This window comes from Zosterops lateralis (genome assembly GCF_965231275.1).
Source record: "Zosterops lateralis genome assembly, chromosome: 5".
NCBI lineage: Eukaryota > Metazoa > Chordata > Aves > Passeriformes > Zosteropidae > Zosterops > Zosterops lateralis.
In genome coordinates, this window is record NC_139766.1 from 2,836,311 (window position 1) to 2,854,301 (window position 17,991).

The 17,991-nt window shown below is 47.4% G+C and overlaps 1 protein-coding gene across 6 annotated transcripts in view; it reads left to right on the plus strand.

The window, feature by feature from the left end:
- SLC4A11 (solute carrier family 4 member 11) overlaps positions 1-17,991 on the plus strand; it is a 96,120-nt gene that overhangs the window by 3,985 nt on the left and 74,144 nt on the right. Inside the window, exons 1-3 of one of the 6 annotated variants that reach the window (XM_083861616.1) lie at positions 2,472-2,492; positions 2,837-3,282; positions 14,335-14,385. In XM_083861616.1, coding sequence (XP_083717742.1) covers positions 14,352-14,385 — 34 coding nt within the window. In that variant the 5' untranslated portion in view covers positions 2,472-2,492; positions 2,837-3,282; positions 14,335-14,351. Of the gene's footprint in view, positions 1-357; positions 993-2,471; positions 2,493-2,587; positions 3,283-3,483; positions 3,569-13,862; positions 13,972-14,334; positions 14,386-17,991 lie in introns of those variants that run through there. The other 5 variants (XM_083861613.1, XM_083861615.1, XM_083861617.1 and 2 more) reach the window with 5 other exon arrangements.

Here is a 17,991-nt window from a genome sequence, read left to right on the forward strand (position 1 = left end):
TGTCACCCACTGAGAGGGGCTCAGGAGTGGAAATCAGGAGGACAGAACAGCTTTGGAGGAGGATGAGATGACCTTTCTCCCCTCCCTGTGTTGAGGCAGGTGCTGTCACCCTGCAGTGACCACCTGGGCTCACCCCCTGGGACGAGCCACCCCAGAGGACACAATGTGAGGCATCAGCTTCATTCTCCTTTTCCTCTCTCCCTCTGCCATCTCCTTTTGCAGGAGTTAAACGCCTCTTCCCCCTGCTCCGAGGCTAATTGCGTCCCCAGGGTTTAACACGCGTGTGTTTGTTTTATTCAACGTGTTGGCTGTTCCCACCGGAACAGGCTGATTTTTCTATTTTTTTTTTTTTAAGGGATTGGGCTTTTTTTTTTTTTTTTTTTTGCTTATTGTGCACAACAAGCTCCTGCACAAGATATTCGTTGCGGGAGGAGGTTGTGTTGGGGAGGGGGGGGAGGAGGAACTGTAGTAATGCCAATACTTCTTGAATATTATAAACCTGGCTTATCAGCCCGACGCAGGGCTGGAATTTGTCTCTTCCTGTGCTGCATCTCTGCTTTCTGAGAGGGGCGTTTAAATACAGGCTGGAGACGCTGCCTTGCCAGTGTGCTCTGCTGGGCTCTGACAGCAGCATCGGGGCTGCTCCGGTGCCTTTGGGGTTTCTTTTATTACTCTTTTTTTTTGTTGTTTGTCTTTTTTTTGCAACAAATCTTTTGTGTGAGGGGGAAAAAAAAATAACTTCTCTAGGAGAAGGCTCTGAGACTGCATGTCCCAACAGTACGCGCTGCAGGAGGCGAAGGGGGACGCGGTTTGCTTCGTACCTGGTTCTCCTCTCTTCTCCGTCCTGATGGAGCCGGCGTCCTTCTGCTACCCCCGGCTCACCTTCCTCCGCTCGCCCTACGGCCAGTTTGGGGCCAGCGCCGGCTCTTCCCAGGATTTGGCCCCGTGGCCGCAGCGTTTGGTGCCCCAGAGATGGAGCAGGCCGGTGGACGGTGCGTGGCTGGGGTTTGGAAGGGTTGGGACAAGGCAGCAGAGAAGCCCCAAGTGGGGTTTTGAGGAGGTTTTGGAGATGGTGGGAAAGAGGGAGGCGTAGAGCAGGTGGGATTTGGAGGAGGATGGGGTTGGTGTGGTTGTGGTGATGCTCTGGGTCCTCTCCTGGTCCCGCAGCTTGGCCGTTGGCATCTCTGCCAAGGAGCTGCTCTGGTCTCTGCTACACCCAGGGAGAGGATAAACAACCTCAGCGTGGAAAAAAAAATTAAAAATAGAAACTGATCTGAGGCAGTCTTTTGTTTCCTGAGCTTGTTCACTTGCTGAAATGAATCCGGCACCGCGTGAAACCTGAAATACCTGCTGGAGGCTCAGCGGGCTCAGTTCACCTTTGGGGTTGTGATGCTGTCAGGTGTCCTCTGCACTGTTAGTGAAGGTATCAGGTGTGGGGATGGAGGAAGGTTTGGAGATGTTCTAATGCAGGTTTGTCTCACTATGAGGAATTACCTTAAAAATTCCAGCTTGGTTCAAATCTTGCTTTAATGTGATATGGAGAGCTTGGTGAGTCCTGCTGGTTTAGGAGCTGAGCTCTGGAAGTGCTGATCCTAAGGATGGGAGTCTCAACTTCTTATAAAACTTCTTTTGGGGAAGATGTCTGGCTGGGTGAGGTGTTGTCCTGGTTTCTCCTTAAAGGTGGAGCAAGGAGTGGGACTGGAGACCTCCAGGGGTCTCTCCCACTCTCCAAACTCTTTCTAAACCATGCTCTACCTCCTTAGCATCTTATTGCCAGTCTGTGATGTGCCTTACCTGGAAAAGCTCGTCAGGTGGCATGGCAAGGGAAAATAAAAAAATAAATTAAAAAATGGAGGAGACTGGCTGAGCAGTCTCAGCAGAGAAAAGGCGTGGGAGGTGTTTAAAAACACGCATTGCCTGTGGTTCTGTGCAGAGGAAACTGAGCCTGTGGCAGGGCCTGGGGGCTTGGGGCTCCCTCTGCCAAAGGGATGCCCCTTCCCCAGTGGGTGCTGCCTCCCCTTGCCTTGCTCTGGGAAGTGTTTGCTGCCTCCTGGTAAATATCATCGCTGGGAATTTTTTAAGTGAAGTCACAGCGACTGTCAGAGTTATTGGAGTAGGGGAGTGACCCAGCCTTGCCAGCATTTGGATAATTCAGGATTTATTTCTCTCTTATTCTTTTAGGGTTCTGCCTTCTCTAAGGCTGAGTTGATGTTGCTTTGGGGAGTTGTTTTTTTTTTTTAATTATTATTTTTTTCTGTTGTTTGTTTGTTTGTTTGCTTGGCCAGCTTAGACCATTCCTCTGGGCTTTAAATATCCAGCTGGGGGAGACTTGGCTTATTGTGCTGAAAATCTCGAATTGTGAGCAAAGTGAAGCAGTGTAGGATAGGCTGGAGCGGGAGGAGAGGATGTGGCATCTTCTCTCCAAAGCTTTTTAGGCACCTTGTGGTCCAGTGCTGGCCACACAGGCTGGGATTTAAGTCCCCTTGGATGAGGTGAGGTCTCTCAGCTCTAAATTCTGCAACTTGCTGCTGGAGCACAGACTTGCTGCCCTGTTTCTCATTCCACTGCATGCATGCATTAACCCTTGCACTGCTGCTGCCGTGCAGCTGAGCTGGGTGAAACACCAGAGCCCGGCAGGCACGGCAGCTGTATCTTTAAGGAATTTGCTCTATCTCCCTCTCAGCAGCAGGTTTTTTTCACCCCCTCCTCCTTTTTTTTTTTTTTCTTTTCCATCCCCTGGCTTTCCCTGTACTTCTCCCTGTAAGGTACAGCATCTTCTCACTTCAGTTGAGCCTGGCTGGCACAGAGCTTTTTTTTTCTTTTTTTCTTTTTTAAGGAGGCACAGGAGCTTTCTCCATCCTGCATCCAGCAAAACTCTCCGGCTCCGGATCGCCGGGTTGCTTTAACTCCTCTATTTTTGCTCTTAGAGGCAAAACAGCTCTGAGAGGGGCGGTGGGATCTGGGTGGCTGGAGGAGGAGACAGCCCAAACCTTTGGCTGGGGCAGTGCTGGCATGTGCAAGAGGTGCTGCCCAGGTGTGGGGCTGGCACAGCTGGGCTGCAGGTGTCCATCTGGGAGCTAATGGGTCGCGCTCTCACTCCACCCATCCGCCGCTCGCCAATTGGAAGTGAGAGACAAAGATGCTCTGGATGGATTAACATTGGAGCCAGTGAAAAAGCAGGAGCTGGTGCTGCCTCGGCCACCTGAGCGAGTGGCCTTTGGGGACAAGTGCTGGTGGCTTGGGGGGCAGCAGAGGCATCTCTCTCTTGGAGAAGTAGTGCAGGTAAGTTGTGGTCTTAAAAAGCCCCCCCCTGAACTGAAGCACTGCTGTTGCTGTGGGTGATGCATTTGGTCAGGAAATCTAAAAAAGCAGCTCTGCCAGCTCTTGAATTATTTAATTCACTAAAGTAAGGCAGTGCTTGATGTATTTTCCATGGGCTTTGCTCTGCTTAGTGATGATATCTATTGCCTGTGCTGGGTGTCTCTGTGTTTAAGGATGGAGAATGCCTTTAGAATTCCATTTAAATTAACCGGAGCGCTGGCTGTTGGGGTTTGAATTTACTTTCAAGGTATGCATGGGGAGATGAGCACTAAAGAGCTTCTCTGTTCTGCTTTTTCTCTTAATTAATGGCAAAACATCCTCCCAGCCTGTCAGTGAGCTTTGCATGGAGCTGTTTCACTTGGGGGAAGTGCAGTGCTGAGTGCAGACAAAATCATGTATGTAGTGTGTCTGAAATGCTCCCAAACATCATCCCTGGTGCTGCAGCCTTGTAGATGAACCATAAACAACATCCTAATGAATAACAACATCTCACAGCGTGCCAGTCTGCAGTTATTTCATCACTGGGGACTGGGGCACTTTAATTTTGGATTGATGATGGACAGGAAAATGGGATCTGCTGCTGCTGCCTCTCCCCCCCCACCTGTGTTGTTGTTGTTGTTGTCAGTGATGTTGTTTTATGGCTCCTCAACATGGGAAGCTGCACGGGGTGGTTTGTGTTATCCTGCTGAACCTGGTGGGAGTTGCAGACCCTGTTTCTGGGGGGATGGATGAGGCTGCAGAGTGCAGCTCTGTGGCCATTTGGGTACCCTTTGGGCTGCTCTTGCTTTTCGTGGCAGGGGGAGGTTTTCCTTTCTTGAGTCTTGATGAGAAGCACGATGGAAAATGTGTTTGGTGATCAGGTGGCTGGGTTGAGTGCTCTGCTTCTGTTTCCAGCACAGACATTGGGTTTGGCCTCACTTCTGGTTTTCTGTGGGTTAGATCTATTCCCTCCAGTGCCTTTTGGGGGGTGGTGGTGGGAAGGGGTGCAGGAACAACTTTGCTGTGAGAGCTTGGCTCAGCCACTGCTGCCTTTTCAGCAGCTGTTTTTATTTCTAGTGGTGATAAGATAGCGGGGGGACAAAAACTTTCTAGAAATTCACTTAGTTCCAAAACATGACCCTGGTACCCTGGGAGGAGGGAGGGATGTTCCAGAGTGAACAGCATCTCTTAACCCCCAAGAAAGGCTTATTTCCACCAATTTACCACCTGCTGCCTAATTTTTACAGTATTTAGACATTTAAACCCCTGCAGGGAGCAACTCCCACCCTCTGAATAGCCCCAAGTCAGTGAAATCTTGTCAGACTGTCTCTTAACCAATTTCTTTGCATGGTTTGCACAGTGCCACTGCAGATAAGTGGCAGGTGGTGGCCTCTGGAAGACCTGCCTGTACAAAGAAGGCATTTCAGCAGAGAAAAAATATCTCAGGCATCTTTTAAAATCCATCTTCTCAACCCTGATCAAGGTTTGGGGGCTGTTGCAGCATCTCTTTTTCTTTTGGATTGAGAGTGATGAGGCTTCTGATAGGGCCCTGCAAGGGAAAGAGCTGCCTGAGAAGCTGTCAGTAAGAGTTAATGCTTTCTAAATTATTTAAATGTTTCAGGAAAAGTCTACTGAAGAGCCTCAACTGGCCTGATCTTGGGCCTTTGCCATCTTGTGGGATCTCTGGAGGTATTTGCTGTCTCTCCTCTCCATGTAGCCCTTAAAGCAAGAAATCATTGCAAGTCTTAAATCACTTTTGTCAAGGGTCCAACAAAACAAAACAAAACATCTCCCTTTAACCTGTAAAAAAAAAAAAAAAAAAAAAAGAAAAAAAAAGGGAGAGAACAGCCAAAACAGTCCAACAGCCAAATCTCAAATTGTTGTTGGTGCCTTTCTGCTGAGATTGTCCTGCTCACCTGTGAAATGCTGGCCAAGAAAATCCAGTGGGTGAGGAGTGGATCTCCAGTTGGGAAAGCAGCTGCATGACTCTGGATGTGCAGGGAGGCTTCCTCTTGCAGCTCACCTCTGGGAGGCAGCCTCGGATATTAATTGTTTGGGTGGGCTAAATTGTGATGAGTCAATCTGGAGAACGTGGTGCTCCTGCTAAATCCAAACAGCTTTCTTTTTTTTTTTTTTTTTTTTTTTTTTTTTTAATATATTTTTTTTTGGGTTGGGGGGAAGGTCTCTACGAGCTGTCACTGCTGCACCCAGTGACTCTTTATTAGCTGGTTTTATTGCAATGGGTGAGCTGGAGAAAGCTGAGGAGGGGAATTGTTCAATGCAGTGAGGAAAAAGGCTTTGAAAACAGCCACGTCTGATCCCTGAGCCTGTGTGTGGGTGTGTGTTTGCCTGGCAGGGAGCAGGCAGGAGGATGCTTCCTGCTTTATCCCTTCAATATGATGCTTTATTTTCCCAGCCAGCCACTGTGAAAATTAGTTCTGAGGTTTCATTTATCTGGGCATAACTTAAAACCCCCCCCCACCATTTCCATCCATCCTCAGAAGAATATCCAGCTCCTTCCATACAATCCATGATTTGAGCCTTGAGTGCCTGCTGAGCCTCAAAGCCACAGAGTTGTATTTTCTGCCTGGACCATGACTGGGATGTCATCCTACTCTGATGGAGGACAGAGCCATGGAGCAAAATTTTATATCCAAGTGACTTGGGATAGCCCTGGAAATGTCAGAGGACTGGTTTGTGTTCTCCAGAAATCCCAGAAATGGGACATTTCCAAGGGGTGTGATGTTTAATTTGGATAATGCAGACCTCTGGTCCTAAAAACAGGGATCTGGGGGAATGAATCCCTTCTGGGAAGCAAAGAAGTGATGAAATTCCTTTGGAGATTGTTCTGGTAGGGGGATAGGGGAATAAGCAACACATCAATGCAATCCTGTGGCAAGAGGAGTGTGATAAACATGGAGGGAGTTTTAAAGAATTATTTAACAGGGACATTCTCTCTGTAAGGATTGCTAGAGGACGTGTTTATACATCAGGAGGGCAAAGCCTGTGTCCCTGCAGGTCTGAGTCTCTGGGCTGGAGCAATAATTTGCCATTAAATTGGGCTACTTAAAAGCACCTTCCTCCTCAGTGTCTGCTCTGAGCAGCACTTCACCTTCCAAAAGTTTACTGGGGTGAAGGAGCTTCGGAGTAGATTTAAATAATTCTGGGGCATGGCTATCTCCTAAACTGTTTCCAGGACCTCCTGAGTTGATTTCTTGTAGGTATTTGCATGCAGACGATGTTTTAATCAACCTATTTAGGTAAAAAGTCTGCAGTAAATATCCCTGTTTCATTGCCCAGTGATGCCAGCCCCTGCTGGTGCACCCTTCTGCTGCCTGTGTTCATTCTCCAGGTGTGCTGTGGTGGTTTTTTTTTTTTGTTTTTCCCCTTTCAGGGGCTGTGATTTTTCCTCCCAGCCTCATGAAGAGGATGAGGATGAGCTAAGGAAGGTGAGGAGCAGCAGATGCAGGCAGAGGGGAGCTGCACTGTGGGGCATTGCCCACTCTTTGCTCCTCTCCTGGTGCTGCAGGGAGCAGCTTTGGGAAGAGGTTTTGACATCTGTGACTGGTGGAACTGGAAGGGGAACAGGATCACAGCTGGTGCCTGTGGAGCTGGGTCTGTCCTTGCAGAGCACAGCCCTGGCACTGAGCTGGAGGAGGGATGAGCTGGGGAGGGACAGGGCTCTGCTGTGCCTTGGGAAGGGACAGGGCTCTGCTGTGCCATGGGAAGGGACAGGGCTCTGCTGTGCCTTGGGGAGGGAAAGGGCTCTGCTGTGCCTTGGGAAGGGACAGGGCTCTGCTGTGCCTTGGGGAGGGAAAGGGCTCTGCTGTGCCTTGGGGAGGGAAAGGGCTCTGCTGTGCCTTGGGAAGGGACGGGGCTCTGCTGTGCCTTGGGAAGGGAGGGACAGGGCTCTGCTGTGCCTTGGGAAGGGACAGGGCTCTGCTGTGCCTTGGGAAGGGAGGGATTATCCCCCTCAGGCTCTGCTGGGCATGGATGTGTGTCTGCACTGACAAAGGAGAGCAGGCTGTAAAGCTGTGCCCAAAAAGTCTTTTAGTTGATCTTGACTCAGCTCTTCAAGAAAAAAAACCTCCCTGGGACTCCCAGTGCAGATATCCCCCATTTAATGACTTACAAAAGGTCTTTTTTGCTCCTCTTGAATTTTGTCTTTGAAGTTTTCCTTTGTCTCTATCGATGCTTTTGGGGGAAAGGTCTTTGGGCTTGCCACAGGCCGCATCAGACACCATTTACCAGGCACTTTCCTGCCCAAGTATTAACAAGCATCCCTTACTGATCTCACACTTCCTTGAATTACAGTGATCAGTTTGGAAACACTGACTTCTGTGATTATTTTTCTCTTTTTCTTTTTTTTTTTTCTTTTTTTTTTTGGTCACACCTCTCTAGGCATGGAGAAAAACAAGTCAGATCTCCAGCTCTTGTCCTGCCTGTCAATTGTGACTGCCCAGACCAGCAGCACAGGGCCATATTCCAATCTCTGCAGGAGCTTTGCTTTCACCAGGCTTTTTCCAGCTGAATTAGGTGGAGCTGTGGGAAGGAATCAGCTGCTGAAGGTGTAGATAGAAATGAGAAGTGGCAACTCGAGGCAGAATGGCTTTTTGCTTGCTGCTGTCCATTAATTCTTGCTGACTTGTGTGGTTTTAAATGATTTGCAGGGAATGTCTCCACCAAGAGCCTGTGCTGCTTGGTTCTTCTTGAAAACTGCCAGAATCTCTTGTTTTAAGAGCACAAGAGAAGCTCTGTTGGAAAAAAAACCCCTGTAATATTGACATATTTGGAGCTGATCATCTCGTCTGTGATCAGATTTGCTGCTTGTCAAGCTGCTGTCCTGTTCTTGTGTGATGCAGTTCTGTTATCAAAGGAGTTTGAGCCTTCCTTGTCCTCCTCCAGTTGAGCTCTTGCTGCTCGCTGAGATTTTTTTTTAAACTCCATTTCAGTCAGTGCTCCACATAATTAAAAAATTCCTCCTCTCCTGCAGGTTTCCCCTGAGATATCATTTCCTGTGTGTGCGAGTTTTCTCTCAAGTCTGGGTTTCTGCTGGCTTTGGGTGGAGAAGGGGAGCAGCACCGTTTGGTTACTGGGTATTTAAAGCACATAAATTGTGACTCTCCCCTTGCTCCAAATTGCAGGAACCTGAATGCAGCTTCCAGATCCCTTGTGCAGGAATCCCTTGTCCTGGGAAGTTAATTCATGGTGGGGTGGAGAGAGCAAAGAATAAGAATTTAATAAGAGTTTAATACTGGACACTGAGACTGGGGAGTTTTGGATGGGGGAAGCTGCATCATCTTCCACCAGGTTAAAGCCTTGGATGAGACTATTAATTTGTTCAAGCTGGAATTGTCCCTGGATCAGTTTGAGGGGGTGCAGCTTAACTCTAACATCCCTCATTTTGCATTCATTGGAACTCCTGGAGTCAGCTGGAAGTGGCCAAAACCTTGCTGCAAAGCTGAAGTCCTGCATGTCTTCTGGGAAGTGGATTTCTTTCCAGTTACCCATCCCATTTCTGCCCAGTTATCTAACTGGGCAGTTCATTATGATGCAATAATTGCTAATTCTTCCCGGGAGGAAATGGGCAAAGTCTAAAGGCTTTTGCAGCACAAACAAGTGATTTTTTTGTGGTGACTTCTCACTCACAGCCTGACGTGTTTTGCTTTATCAGCTTGGAGGCAGGACGTTGCACGTGCTGATGAGTCTGAGTAATGTCCTCAGAGCTCCAGCAAAAAATGGTGGAAATTGAGGTTGTTGAAGAATCTGTGGCTGTCCCGTCCCTGGAAATGTCCAAGGCCATCTTGGATGGGGTTGGAGGAACCTGGTCTGGTGGAAGGTGTTGGAATATGGGGTTGGAACTAGATGGTCTTTAAGGACCCTTCTGTGAAAATGGGATATTGGAGCACACGCTGAGTAAAAGATAATGAAGATACATGATGTTTTCTGATCAGAACTTTTGGGGTAACTAAATTTTCCAGATGTACGAGTTGCCCACGTACAGGGACAACCCAAGAGCTGCCAATATTAAAGGGCCTGTAAATAAAAAAAGTTCTTCCCCAGTACCTCTTTCACAACTGGTGTTGTCTCAAAACAAACTCCAATTAACTCTCAAGGCACTAGAATTGTTAGAGGTTTACCAGAGAGAAATCACAGAAGCCAAAGGCTGTGGCAGTACTTGTAGAAAGCTTTTGCAGAGCTGTTTTTCACTTCAATATAAGGCTTGTGCTGCAGAGGGCTGTTTACTTGGAAGATGCCAGCACCAGAACATTGTAATCGAGTTACCCAAGTATCTCGAGAATGTGTTTTTATTCATAATCCTCCAGTATTGCAAGGCTCAAGAGAACTTACTGCTAACTTTAAAACAAGAGAGTCAAAATGGGTTATTAGATTGGAGACGCGGTGCCTGCAGGAATTTAATAATGGGGGATGGCATGGCAGGGGTTTGTTGTTAAATGTAAATGCAAAAATGATAAGAATGTAAGAAATCAGGAAATATACCCACTTCTTGTCTGGTGCTTCCCATGGTGGATCAGCTGTTCCATGCCAGTCCTAAAACCAAGCCCCTTAAACAGCAATAGCAACTCTGACTCTGCTACCAGTTAAAAAATAAATGTCATCTCTAGGTCTGGTGGAGGACACTCTGCCCATGGCAGAGTGCTGGAGTGGATGGTCTTTTAGCTCCCAGTTCAGATCATTCTGTGATTCTCTGATACTCTTCTGCCTTGGTGGCTCTTGGGGTCACTGTTGTTCCCTCAGCTCAAAGGGTAGTGGCTTACTCATGAAATCTTCAGCTGTATCCTTGAGTCTAGAAAAAGCAGCTTTGTTTTCTTTTTTGCAGCACTTCAGCTCTTCACCTGTGAATTCAGAGCTCAGAAAGCTCAGAAATTTTCCTTTTGTGAAAGGAAAGAAGTGGTAACACCGTGTGCCTCTCCAATTTAGTCTCACGTAACAGGCATCCCTGCAGGGAATAAGGCTGGGGAGGCAGTAGGAAGTTATTTTCTGGAGTAAATTAACATTTAGAAAAGAGGAGCATGGCTTAAATTGTCAAAAGAGAGCTGCACCGTATGCTTTTGGGCAGACAGTGGAAAGGTGGCACCTTGTTCTGCCTTTGGATAGGGAGAACAATTGCAGGGTCTGGTTGTCCTTGGAGGTGATGGGTGAGAAAGAGTCTGAAGAGAGGCCAGGACCTCTCTGAGAGATACCAAAGGCACAGGAGTGAGTTATTGTGCTGTGCATCTTTGCCCCTTGGGCTGGTGCTTTCCAGCTTTGTCTCTAGAAGCCTTTGTCTTGCTGAAATTTCTTTGCTTGGATTTTTATTTTCTTTAATTGTTGGAGACTTTGAAAGAAAACCTGGATGAAAGAAACAGGATTGTGAGAGTTTGGAGAGGGGAGAACCCCTGAGCCCCTGCACTCTGCAAGCTGGAGGAAAATTTATCCTTCGTGGAAACACTTCTGCAACTTCAGGCAAATGCTGGAGCCTTATCACATTGATACCTAATGAATTTGGAGACTTGTACTCCTGCCCAGGCTTCCCTAAGCCCAGCAATTGCATCGATCACCGCCGTGTTTCATAACTGGCCCGTGGTTGAACTCTTTTTAATTTCAGGAGTGGAGGTGAGGTGGGGAGAGGAAATGCAAGGTTGGTTTTGTGCGTCAGGCAGTGGCTGCTGGAGCAGAGCTCAGCCTTGCTGTCAGCTCTGCACAAACCCGAGCCCATGGCAGCAAAACCCGGCCAAGGAGGCGAGACCTTGGATGTGAAATGCCGTAAGCGCCGCGAGAGGGGAGCAGGTGGAGTCTGGCTGATGTGTTTGTCTTGCTGGCTGCTCCTGAGCCTGCACTTCAGCACCAGCCAGCTGGCCTTGTCCTTAGGTAGCATCCCTCAGCATAGTAAGGAATGCTTGCTCCTGACTGAGGAGAAAGGGACTGGGGCGTAAGGAGGAAAGAGATTAATTGGGCTCCCCCTGAGATCTGTCTGGTTTGTTCTGCTCAGTTCAAAACTTGGGGTTGTTCAACCTGGAGTTGTCCTCTGTTTAGAGGACACGTTCATTTCAAGATGTTTCCTCCTAATTTATCCAAAGCCGGGACAGAAGGTTCTAGGGTGAACTTACTGTGACTTTTTAGTGCTTAAAGGGGGCCTTTATGAAAAGTGAGGACAGACTTTTTAGAAAAGGTTGTTGGGATAAGACAAGGGGTGATGGTTTTAAAGGGAAAAAGGTTTAGAATAGACATAACGAATAATTTTTTTGCAATGGTGGTGCTGAAATACTGGGCTGGGTTGCTCAGAGATTTAGTGGATGCCCCATCCCAGGAAATGTTCACGATTAGGCTGGATGGTGTGCTGAGCAGCCTGATCTAGTTACAGATACCCCTTCCCATGGCAGGGAAAGTGGAGTAGACCTTTAGAAATCCCTTCCAACCCAAATTATTGTATGAAAAAGTCAGGTGAGTGTTGAATTCGGTAGTGCATCAGAGGTGCAGATGCTTTAGCCCCCAGTTTACCCTTCCTACCTCCACTTGTGCTAATCCCTGACCTTTCAGCTGCTCCCATGGCTCCCTGCCTGTGTCTGGGCTTGTATAAACACCCATCACCTTTTACCTCCTGGGCACGCCACACACAGGTTCCTGATGTTAATGTGCCCTTCCGTGGGGGATGTAACAGCTTTTCCAAAGGCGCCAACAAGGCTGTTGGGAAGTCTGAATTGGGTTGGTGTTGTGGGACACCATTATGTTGGGAGAAGACAAATTGCCAGGGCTGGGCTTTTGCCAGGGCATAGTAGGGTGAACGCCTGACTTTTTTTGCTTTTATTTTTTTCACCCAAACGTGCCGTTGCATCTTTAATTACAAGGTTAAGACCTCTGTTTTATGACTCATCTGAAAAAACCAGCACCTCCACCATAATTACCCGAGCATGTTGCCTGAGGGACTGTGGCTTATTAGTGACTCAGAGGAACCAGTGGCACCTAATGAAATGGCCCTGCCTGCTGTAACACCCCAGCCTTGCCCTTTTCATGCCTGGTCCAAGCAGGGACCAAACCAGTCTCCCATAGAGGTGTGATGCCAACCCGGGTGATGCTGCAGTTGGGGAGGAATTTATGAGGAAGAAACCAACCAATTCCCCATCATTAGACACCATCAACCTGCAGAAATAGCTGTGTTCAGTTGAAGGAAAAGCAGAGTGTCTCATTTTGCCCAGTGGAGGATGAACATGTTGCTTCAGGCTCCCTCAGAAGCCATAAGAGGAGTGAGAAATGGATAAACCATCCTGGTGGGAATGTGGGTTCCTTGGGTAATCCGCCCCGCCGAGGCGTATTTTGTTTGTTTCCCTGAAATACGTAAATGCAATCATTGCACAATAAGAGCCTCTTTAAAAAACTTTCCTTTGATCATTAACATGCTAATCAGTCTGCATGGATCTTCTCCTTCCCTTCCAGGTGGAGGGAAACAATTGACTCGTGTAATGGGTGCCCCTTGGCCACAGTTCGGTGCCGTTTGTTCCTCCAGCCCATTGTTCTGGGATGAACTTTGGAACATTGTGTTTCTCCCTTGGACCAGACACTTGAATTGCCCTCTGGTTTATGTGCTGGCTCTTTTTTTATTATTATTTTTTTTTTATCATGGCCATCAGGGTATCCCTTCAGGAACCTGTCGGCACTGGAAGGGCTGAGTGGTGACAAGTGACAGGGTTGGGAGGTGCTGCTGTCAGTGACTTTGCATCCGTCATGTCCACAAAGGCTCCCAGGGGACCAGGAGGAATTGTGAGGCCTGAAAACGTGGCACACTGTACGAGGGAATAAAGAGCCCTGCAACCTGGGAGCCAAAAGTTATGGGGCAGAGAAAGGGTCTTTGGGAAACAGTGTCATACCTCAAAGGAAAAGCAGGAAGCCTAATCTGTAGAACAATAAGGCAGGCGAAACCTCTTTCCTTGTTGGCCCAAATTCATCCCAGGCTTGCGTAGGTAATGTTTGATTAGCCTAATGAAGTGGGGAAAGACAGAGCAAACCTATTCCTCTTTCTGATTGCATTTTGGCTGGGAAGAAGTGTGTGAAGAGGCAGCATCGAGCCCCAGGTTTCCAAGGGGCTGCTTGGGTGACTCTTGCTCAGGGCTTGAAATCAAGGGCTCTGTTATTCCCCGTAAAATGGGCCATGCACCTGTCCAGGGGAGCTGCTGCCTGTGCCCACGCAGGCTGAGCTGTCACCTTTTGTCAGCGTTCAGAAGAGCCAGGCTGGCTTTGGGCACCAGGCTTTGATCACACCTGAGAGCAGGTGCTCCTGAGCTCTGTTATCTCGCCAAGAAATGTTCAATAGCCTCTTTTCCAGCAGTGAATTACAGAACTGACTCAGTACCAAACCCCCTGTTCCCTGATAAATGATGGGGACACATCCCTGCTGCTGCTGTGTTTGTGGATTCGCTCTTGCTCAGCGTCATTTCCCATTTGTGGCTTCCCCACCAGACCCTGCTGGTGCAGATGGTGTTGGCTGCAGGACTCCAGCTCAGGAAGTGGGCCAAGGAAGGCTGGAGGGTTCTGGGGGTTATCTTCAAGTGCCAAGCACTGTTCAGGGGGTATCCTAATGATTAGGAGCAGCAGGATGGGAAGTGAATTCCCATTTTCATCCAAATGGAGTTGTTTTTTTCTAAATCAAACTGGTTCTTTTTATCTGAGCACCAGGTACAACCTGAGCTTCATTACAGCTTGTGTTTTTATAAAAACCTTTCAGATGTTTAGTTTGTATTATTGCTGACATACTTGTTCAGGTTTGGTAAATCCCTGAGATGGGCAGACTCATCCTGATCTTTAGCCTTGCTCTTTTGTGGTCCCAACCCAGGATATCTGAGACTTTTTTCGAGTACTGCCTGTGGCTGTAAAGGAAAATTCTGGTAAATATTATAACATTAATAAGCAAAAAGTTACATTTACCATGTTCAGGAAAATCTGATGCCTGCGGTATTTTGGGACTGGCTTTGTGCTGGAAAGTGAAGACATTCAGCATCTTGATGATTCTCATGTTTCATTTTTTTCTGTCTTCTGCAGAGTCTCCACCAGCAGCAATGTCAAGGAATGGATACTTCTTTGAAGAGAGTGGCAAGTATTATTTTGACTTTTTTGCTCACCCACCATATTAGAGGGGGAGCTGGACTGCAGGGGTAGCATCAAACCTGACATGGGTGATACAGGATCCATTTAGCTGAAGTATGATGTGAAAACAGCGTGGTGTGCTGGTTGTGTAATCTTGTACTTGGGAGCAGGCGCTGTGTTTTTAAATCCTGTAGATGTTTGAGATAGTCAGGCAGTAAATAATCAACTCCACATTGTCATCAGTGACTGTTCAGGGGTGGCTCCTTGTTTTTCAAGTTCTTTCGTGATGTTTTCTTGTCGTACAGCCTGGCAGGTGTATTTGCTTGTCTTTTTCTGGAGTGGGGATCATGTGTGGGTGTTGGATCCCTTTGGAGACATCCTGCCAAAGAGCATCAGGCAAATGTTGGATGGCTCTTGCAGACACATCTTTTACTGCAAAGATTTTTTTTTTATTATTTTTCTCCTTTGAAGCAAGATTAAGTGGTGGTATTTGAAAACTTGGATCATCTGCCTCAAAGATGACTGAGATCTTGGAGATACTGTACTGATAAAGGAGCAGTTGAAGTGCATTGAAGTCCCATCTTCTCCGCTGATTTTGGAGGAATAGAATCATGGAATAATTTTGGTTGGACAAAACCTTAAAGATAATCTTACTCACTGTGTTTTCCCCCAAAGCTGCATTTGTGTAGGGATATTGTGTAGAGATCTTCTGGAGAGTTCCAGCCTCTTCAAGAAGTAGTCCCTGAGGGCTTGGGGCTTCCTGCCCTTGGAAGTGCTGGAAATACTCAGGACTTCCAAATGCTGAGAGGAAAAGACTAAAATTCTCTGGTTATTTAGGCCCTTAGATGCTTGAAGCTGTCACAAGGCTCATCTTTCTTGTTCCAGGGGGCCAAGCCTTAGGCTGACATCTGGAAGGGGAAGCTGAATGTCTGCCAGATGTCAGCTGATCCAGCACCGCTGGTGACAGCATTTCCTTTGGCACTGGCTCTCCCTTTCTCGTGCAAAGAACAAATATTGGGGAGTCAAAGGACGAAACTGGAAGCCAGTCCTGTCATGTCTAGGCAGAAGTGTTCTCTGGAGGCTGGGCTGAGTTGTGGAAGGGCAGAAAATAATGTGTGACCTCAGGGAGGTTTTCTGGGGGCATGTGGAGCGTGAGGTCTGGGTAGTCCTGATCCTTCCCTCTTTCCCACCTCACTTGTGGGTGCTTGGGATGGGGCTGGTGCTTTTCTGAGGGTTGGGAATGTGAGAGGGTGACCCAGGTTGGGACCTGAGGAGGGGACTGAGCCGCCAGGATCTGCCTGAGAGCAGTGCAGGGGCTTGGGGAGAAACGCTGCTGGTTTTGGAGGCAGGACAGGCCCCTACTACTTCTTCCCAAACCCTTCTGCCACAGGGAACACAAGCCCAGCTGTCTGTCCTAGCATTTTATGTTTATCTGCATGTCCTTTTCCAGGACTCAGTCTTCCCTTCCTCAAATTATCCCCACAAACAACAACAAAAAAACCCCTCCAAAATTCAGATCTATGAAATTATTATTTTTTTTTTGTAGTTGTGGCATCCTCGGTGCAAATCTCTGAGAGAGGCTTCTTCTTTTGTCGACTTGGTGCCACGGCAATGGGCATTTCTGCCCTATATTTGTGTTATTACTCATCTTCCTCCTTTGTCTTGAGGAGACAGCACCTTGGAGCTGCCTCTGAGGGCTTTGAGAAGCTTTGTGGTGCTTTCTTGTTGTGCTTCTCTGTGGTTTGGGGAAGGAGGGGGACGTTGCTCGCAAGTTCCTCCTGAACGTAATGTTATTTGTGACTGGAAATACAGTGGATTTCTTGGTTATTTCCCTCTCAAAGCTGCTGTCACTCTTACTCCTCATTACAAAGTGACCTTTTGGAGGAGTTCAGCCGCTGTGGAGTGATGAGTCACCTTCTGCTGGTTGACTGAACCGAGGCCTTGGAGCATATGGAGGGTGGCGGTGTGAGTACTCCCGCCCCGCTGGGCTGCTTTGGTGATCTCTCTGCAGGGGTTTTGTGCTCTCAGATTTTCAAAAGCCTTCACCCCAAAACGTCACCGGGGCTGGAGGAAACTACAGATGAAGGTGTTACCTTTTCACAGCGTTTCAAAATGGTTTGTTTTGAAACGGAGCTACGAAATCACCGAGCTGCCTCATGGGGATCTGCCAGGCAAGAGATGCTCTTGCCCCACCTCTGAAACAAAACAAAAAAAAATCCCCAATCCCCTAATGCTGTGTTGGGAGAGGGTAAAGAAAAAAAGAAACCTCTTTAATTCTGTTTTTTTGGACATTTTCCTCCCTTTTCTCAGCAGAGCAACATCCTTTGATACTCTTGCTCTGCGTAGAGTGGAGCTTTCTTCCTTATCTCCTCCTGGGATCTTGCATATACATATGGTTTTCTGTATTCTTAGTAATTAGGATGTTTTTGTTTCTGAGCATATCTGAGGCTCTCTTCGGAGCCTGGGTCTGTCTTTTGCCAGCTAACTTTTCTTTACCCTTCTTGTGTTCTCAGCAATGTTAAAATTTAAAAGTTGAAACCTCATTTTCAGTTGAAAGGGCTGTAGCAAGGGTGATCTTGGCTGCAGCACCAAAGCAGAGCTCTGGAAGAGCCTCCTGGATGTTTACTTCCATAAAAACTTCAAGTGTTTAGTAATTTGTAGCTCTGTTAATTACTGAGGAGCTGGGGAAATCCCTGGAAGGATTTTCTAGTGAATTAATATGTGACTATTTGGGAAGTTCAGAGGTTGTTACGGTCCCAACCATCTCCCATCCTGACCAGCTAAAAAATCTGGAAAGTTTATCAAGGAGACCACGTCTCCAGCTTTGAGTTCAAGGTTTCCCTTATTGCTGGAAGAACTTGAAAGCCACTTTTGTGGCTTTTTAGTGCTTTGCATGAGGTAAATACTTAAAGGGTAGCTGGGAAGAAAGAAATCTGGTGAGTAGTTTGTTCTGTACTAAGAGAGGGGAAAAAAAGGAAATAAATTTGTGCCTGCCCAGTTGGACATTTCTGACTGAGGGTGGTGGCAGCAGATTTGGTGGCATCTGATTGCCATGGTCTGTTTTCAACCAATGTGTACTGTCAGTTTTAATAGTTCTCCTCTGCCACCTGGGTGATGAAAATCCATGTTTTTTACTCATTTTTTTGAGTCTCTGGAACAAGCCTCTTGCACAAACAAACCTGCCAGGGCCTGGCGGTAATTGGTGTCCCCCTCCCTGCGTGTTAAAGTCACTTAAATCTCCTGTAAGGCTGTTTTGACAAATGACTTTTCTCTCTGGCGAATTTAAGTGGGTAATGAGATGATTGTGTAGCCCCAATCCAAACCTGGGGATAATTGGAGTCCTGATGAAATGCGGCTCAGCAATCAGGGCTCAGAATTAACTCATCAAGCCCCTCATTGTCTCTTGTGTGCATCCTGCACCCTCCTCATGCAGGTAGATGAGCTCTAAAGGCTCTGGAATTACCTGTGAGTGATTAAATTCTGCCCAAATTGCGATGAGGTTCTTAACTGAGCCAAGAACTTTCCCTGATAAGACACAAACCCAGAAGTTTTCTGGTTCCTCTTGCAAAATCCAAGGGAAGGGATCCCAGTGCAGTGCTGGGGATATCTGAA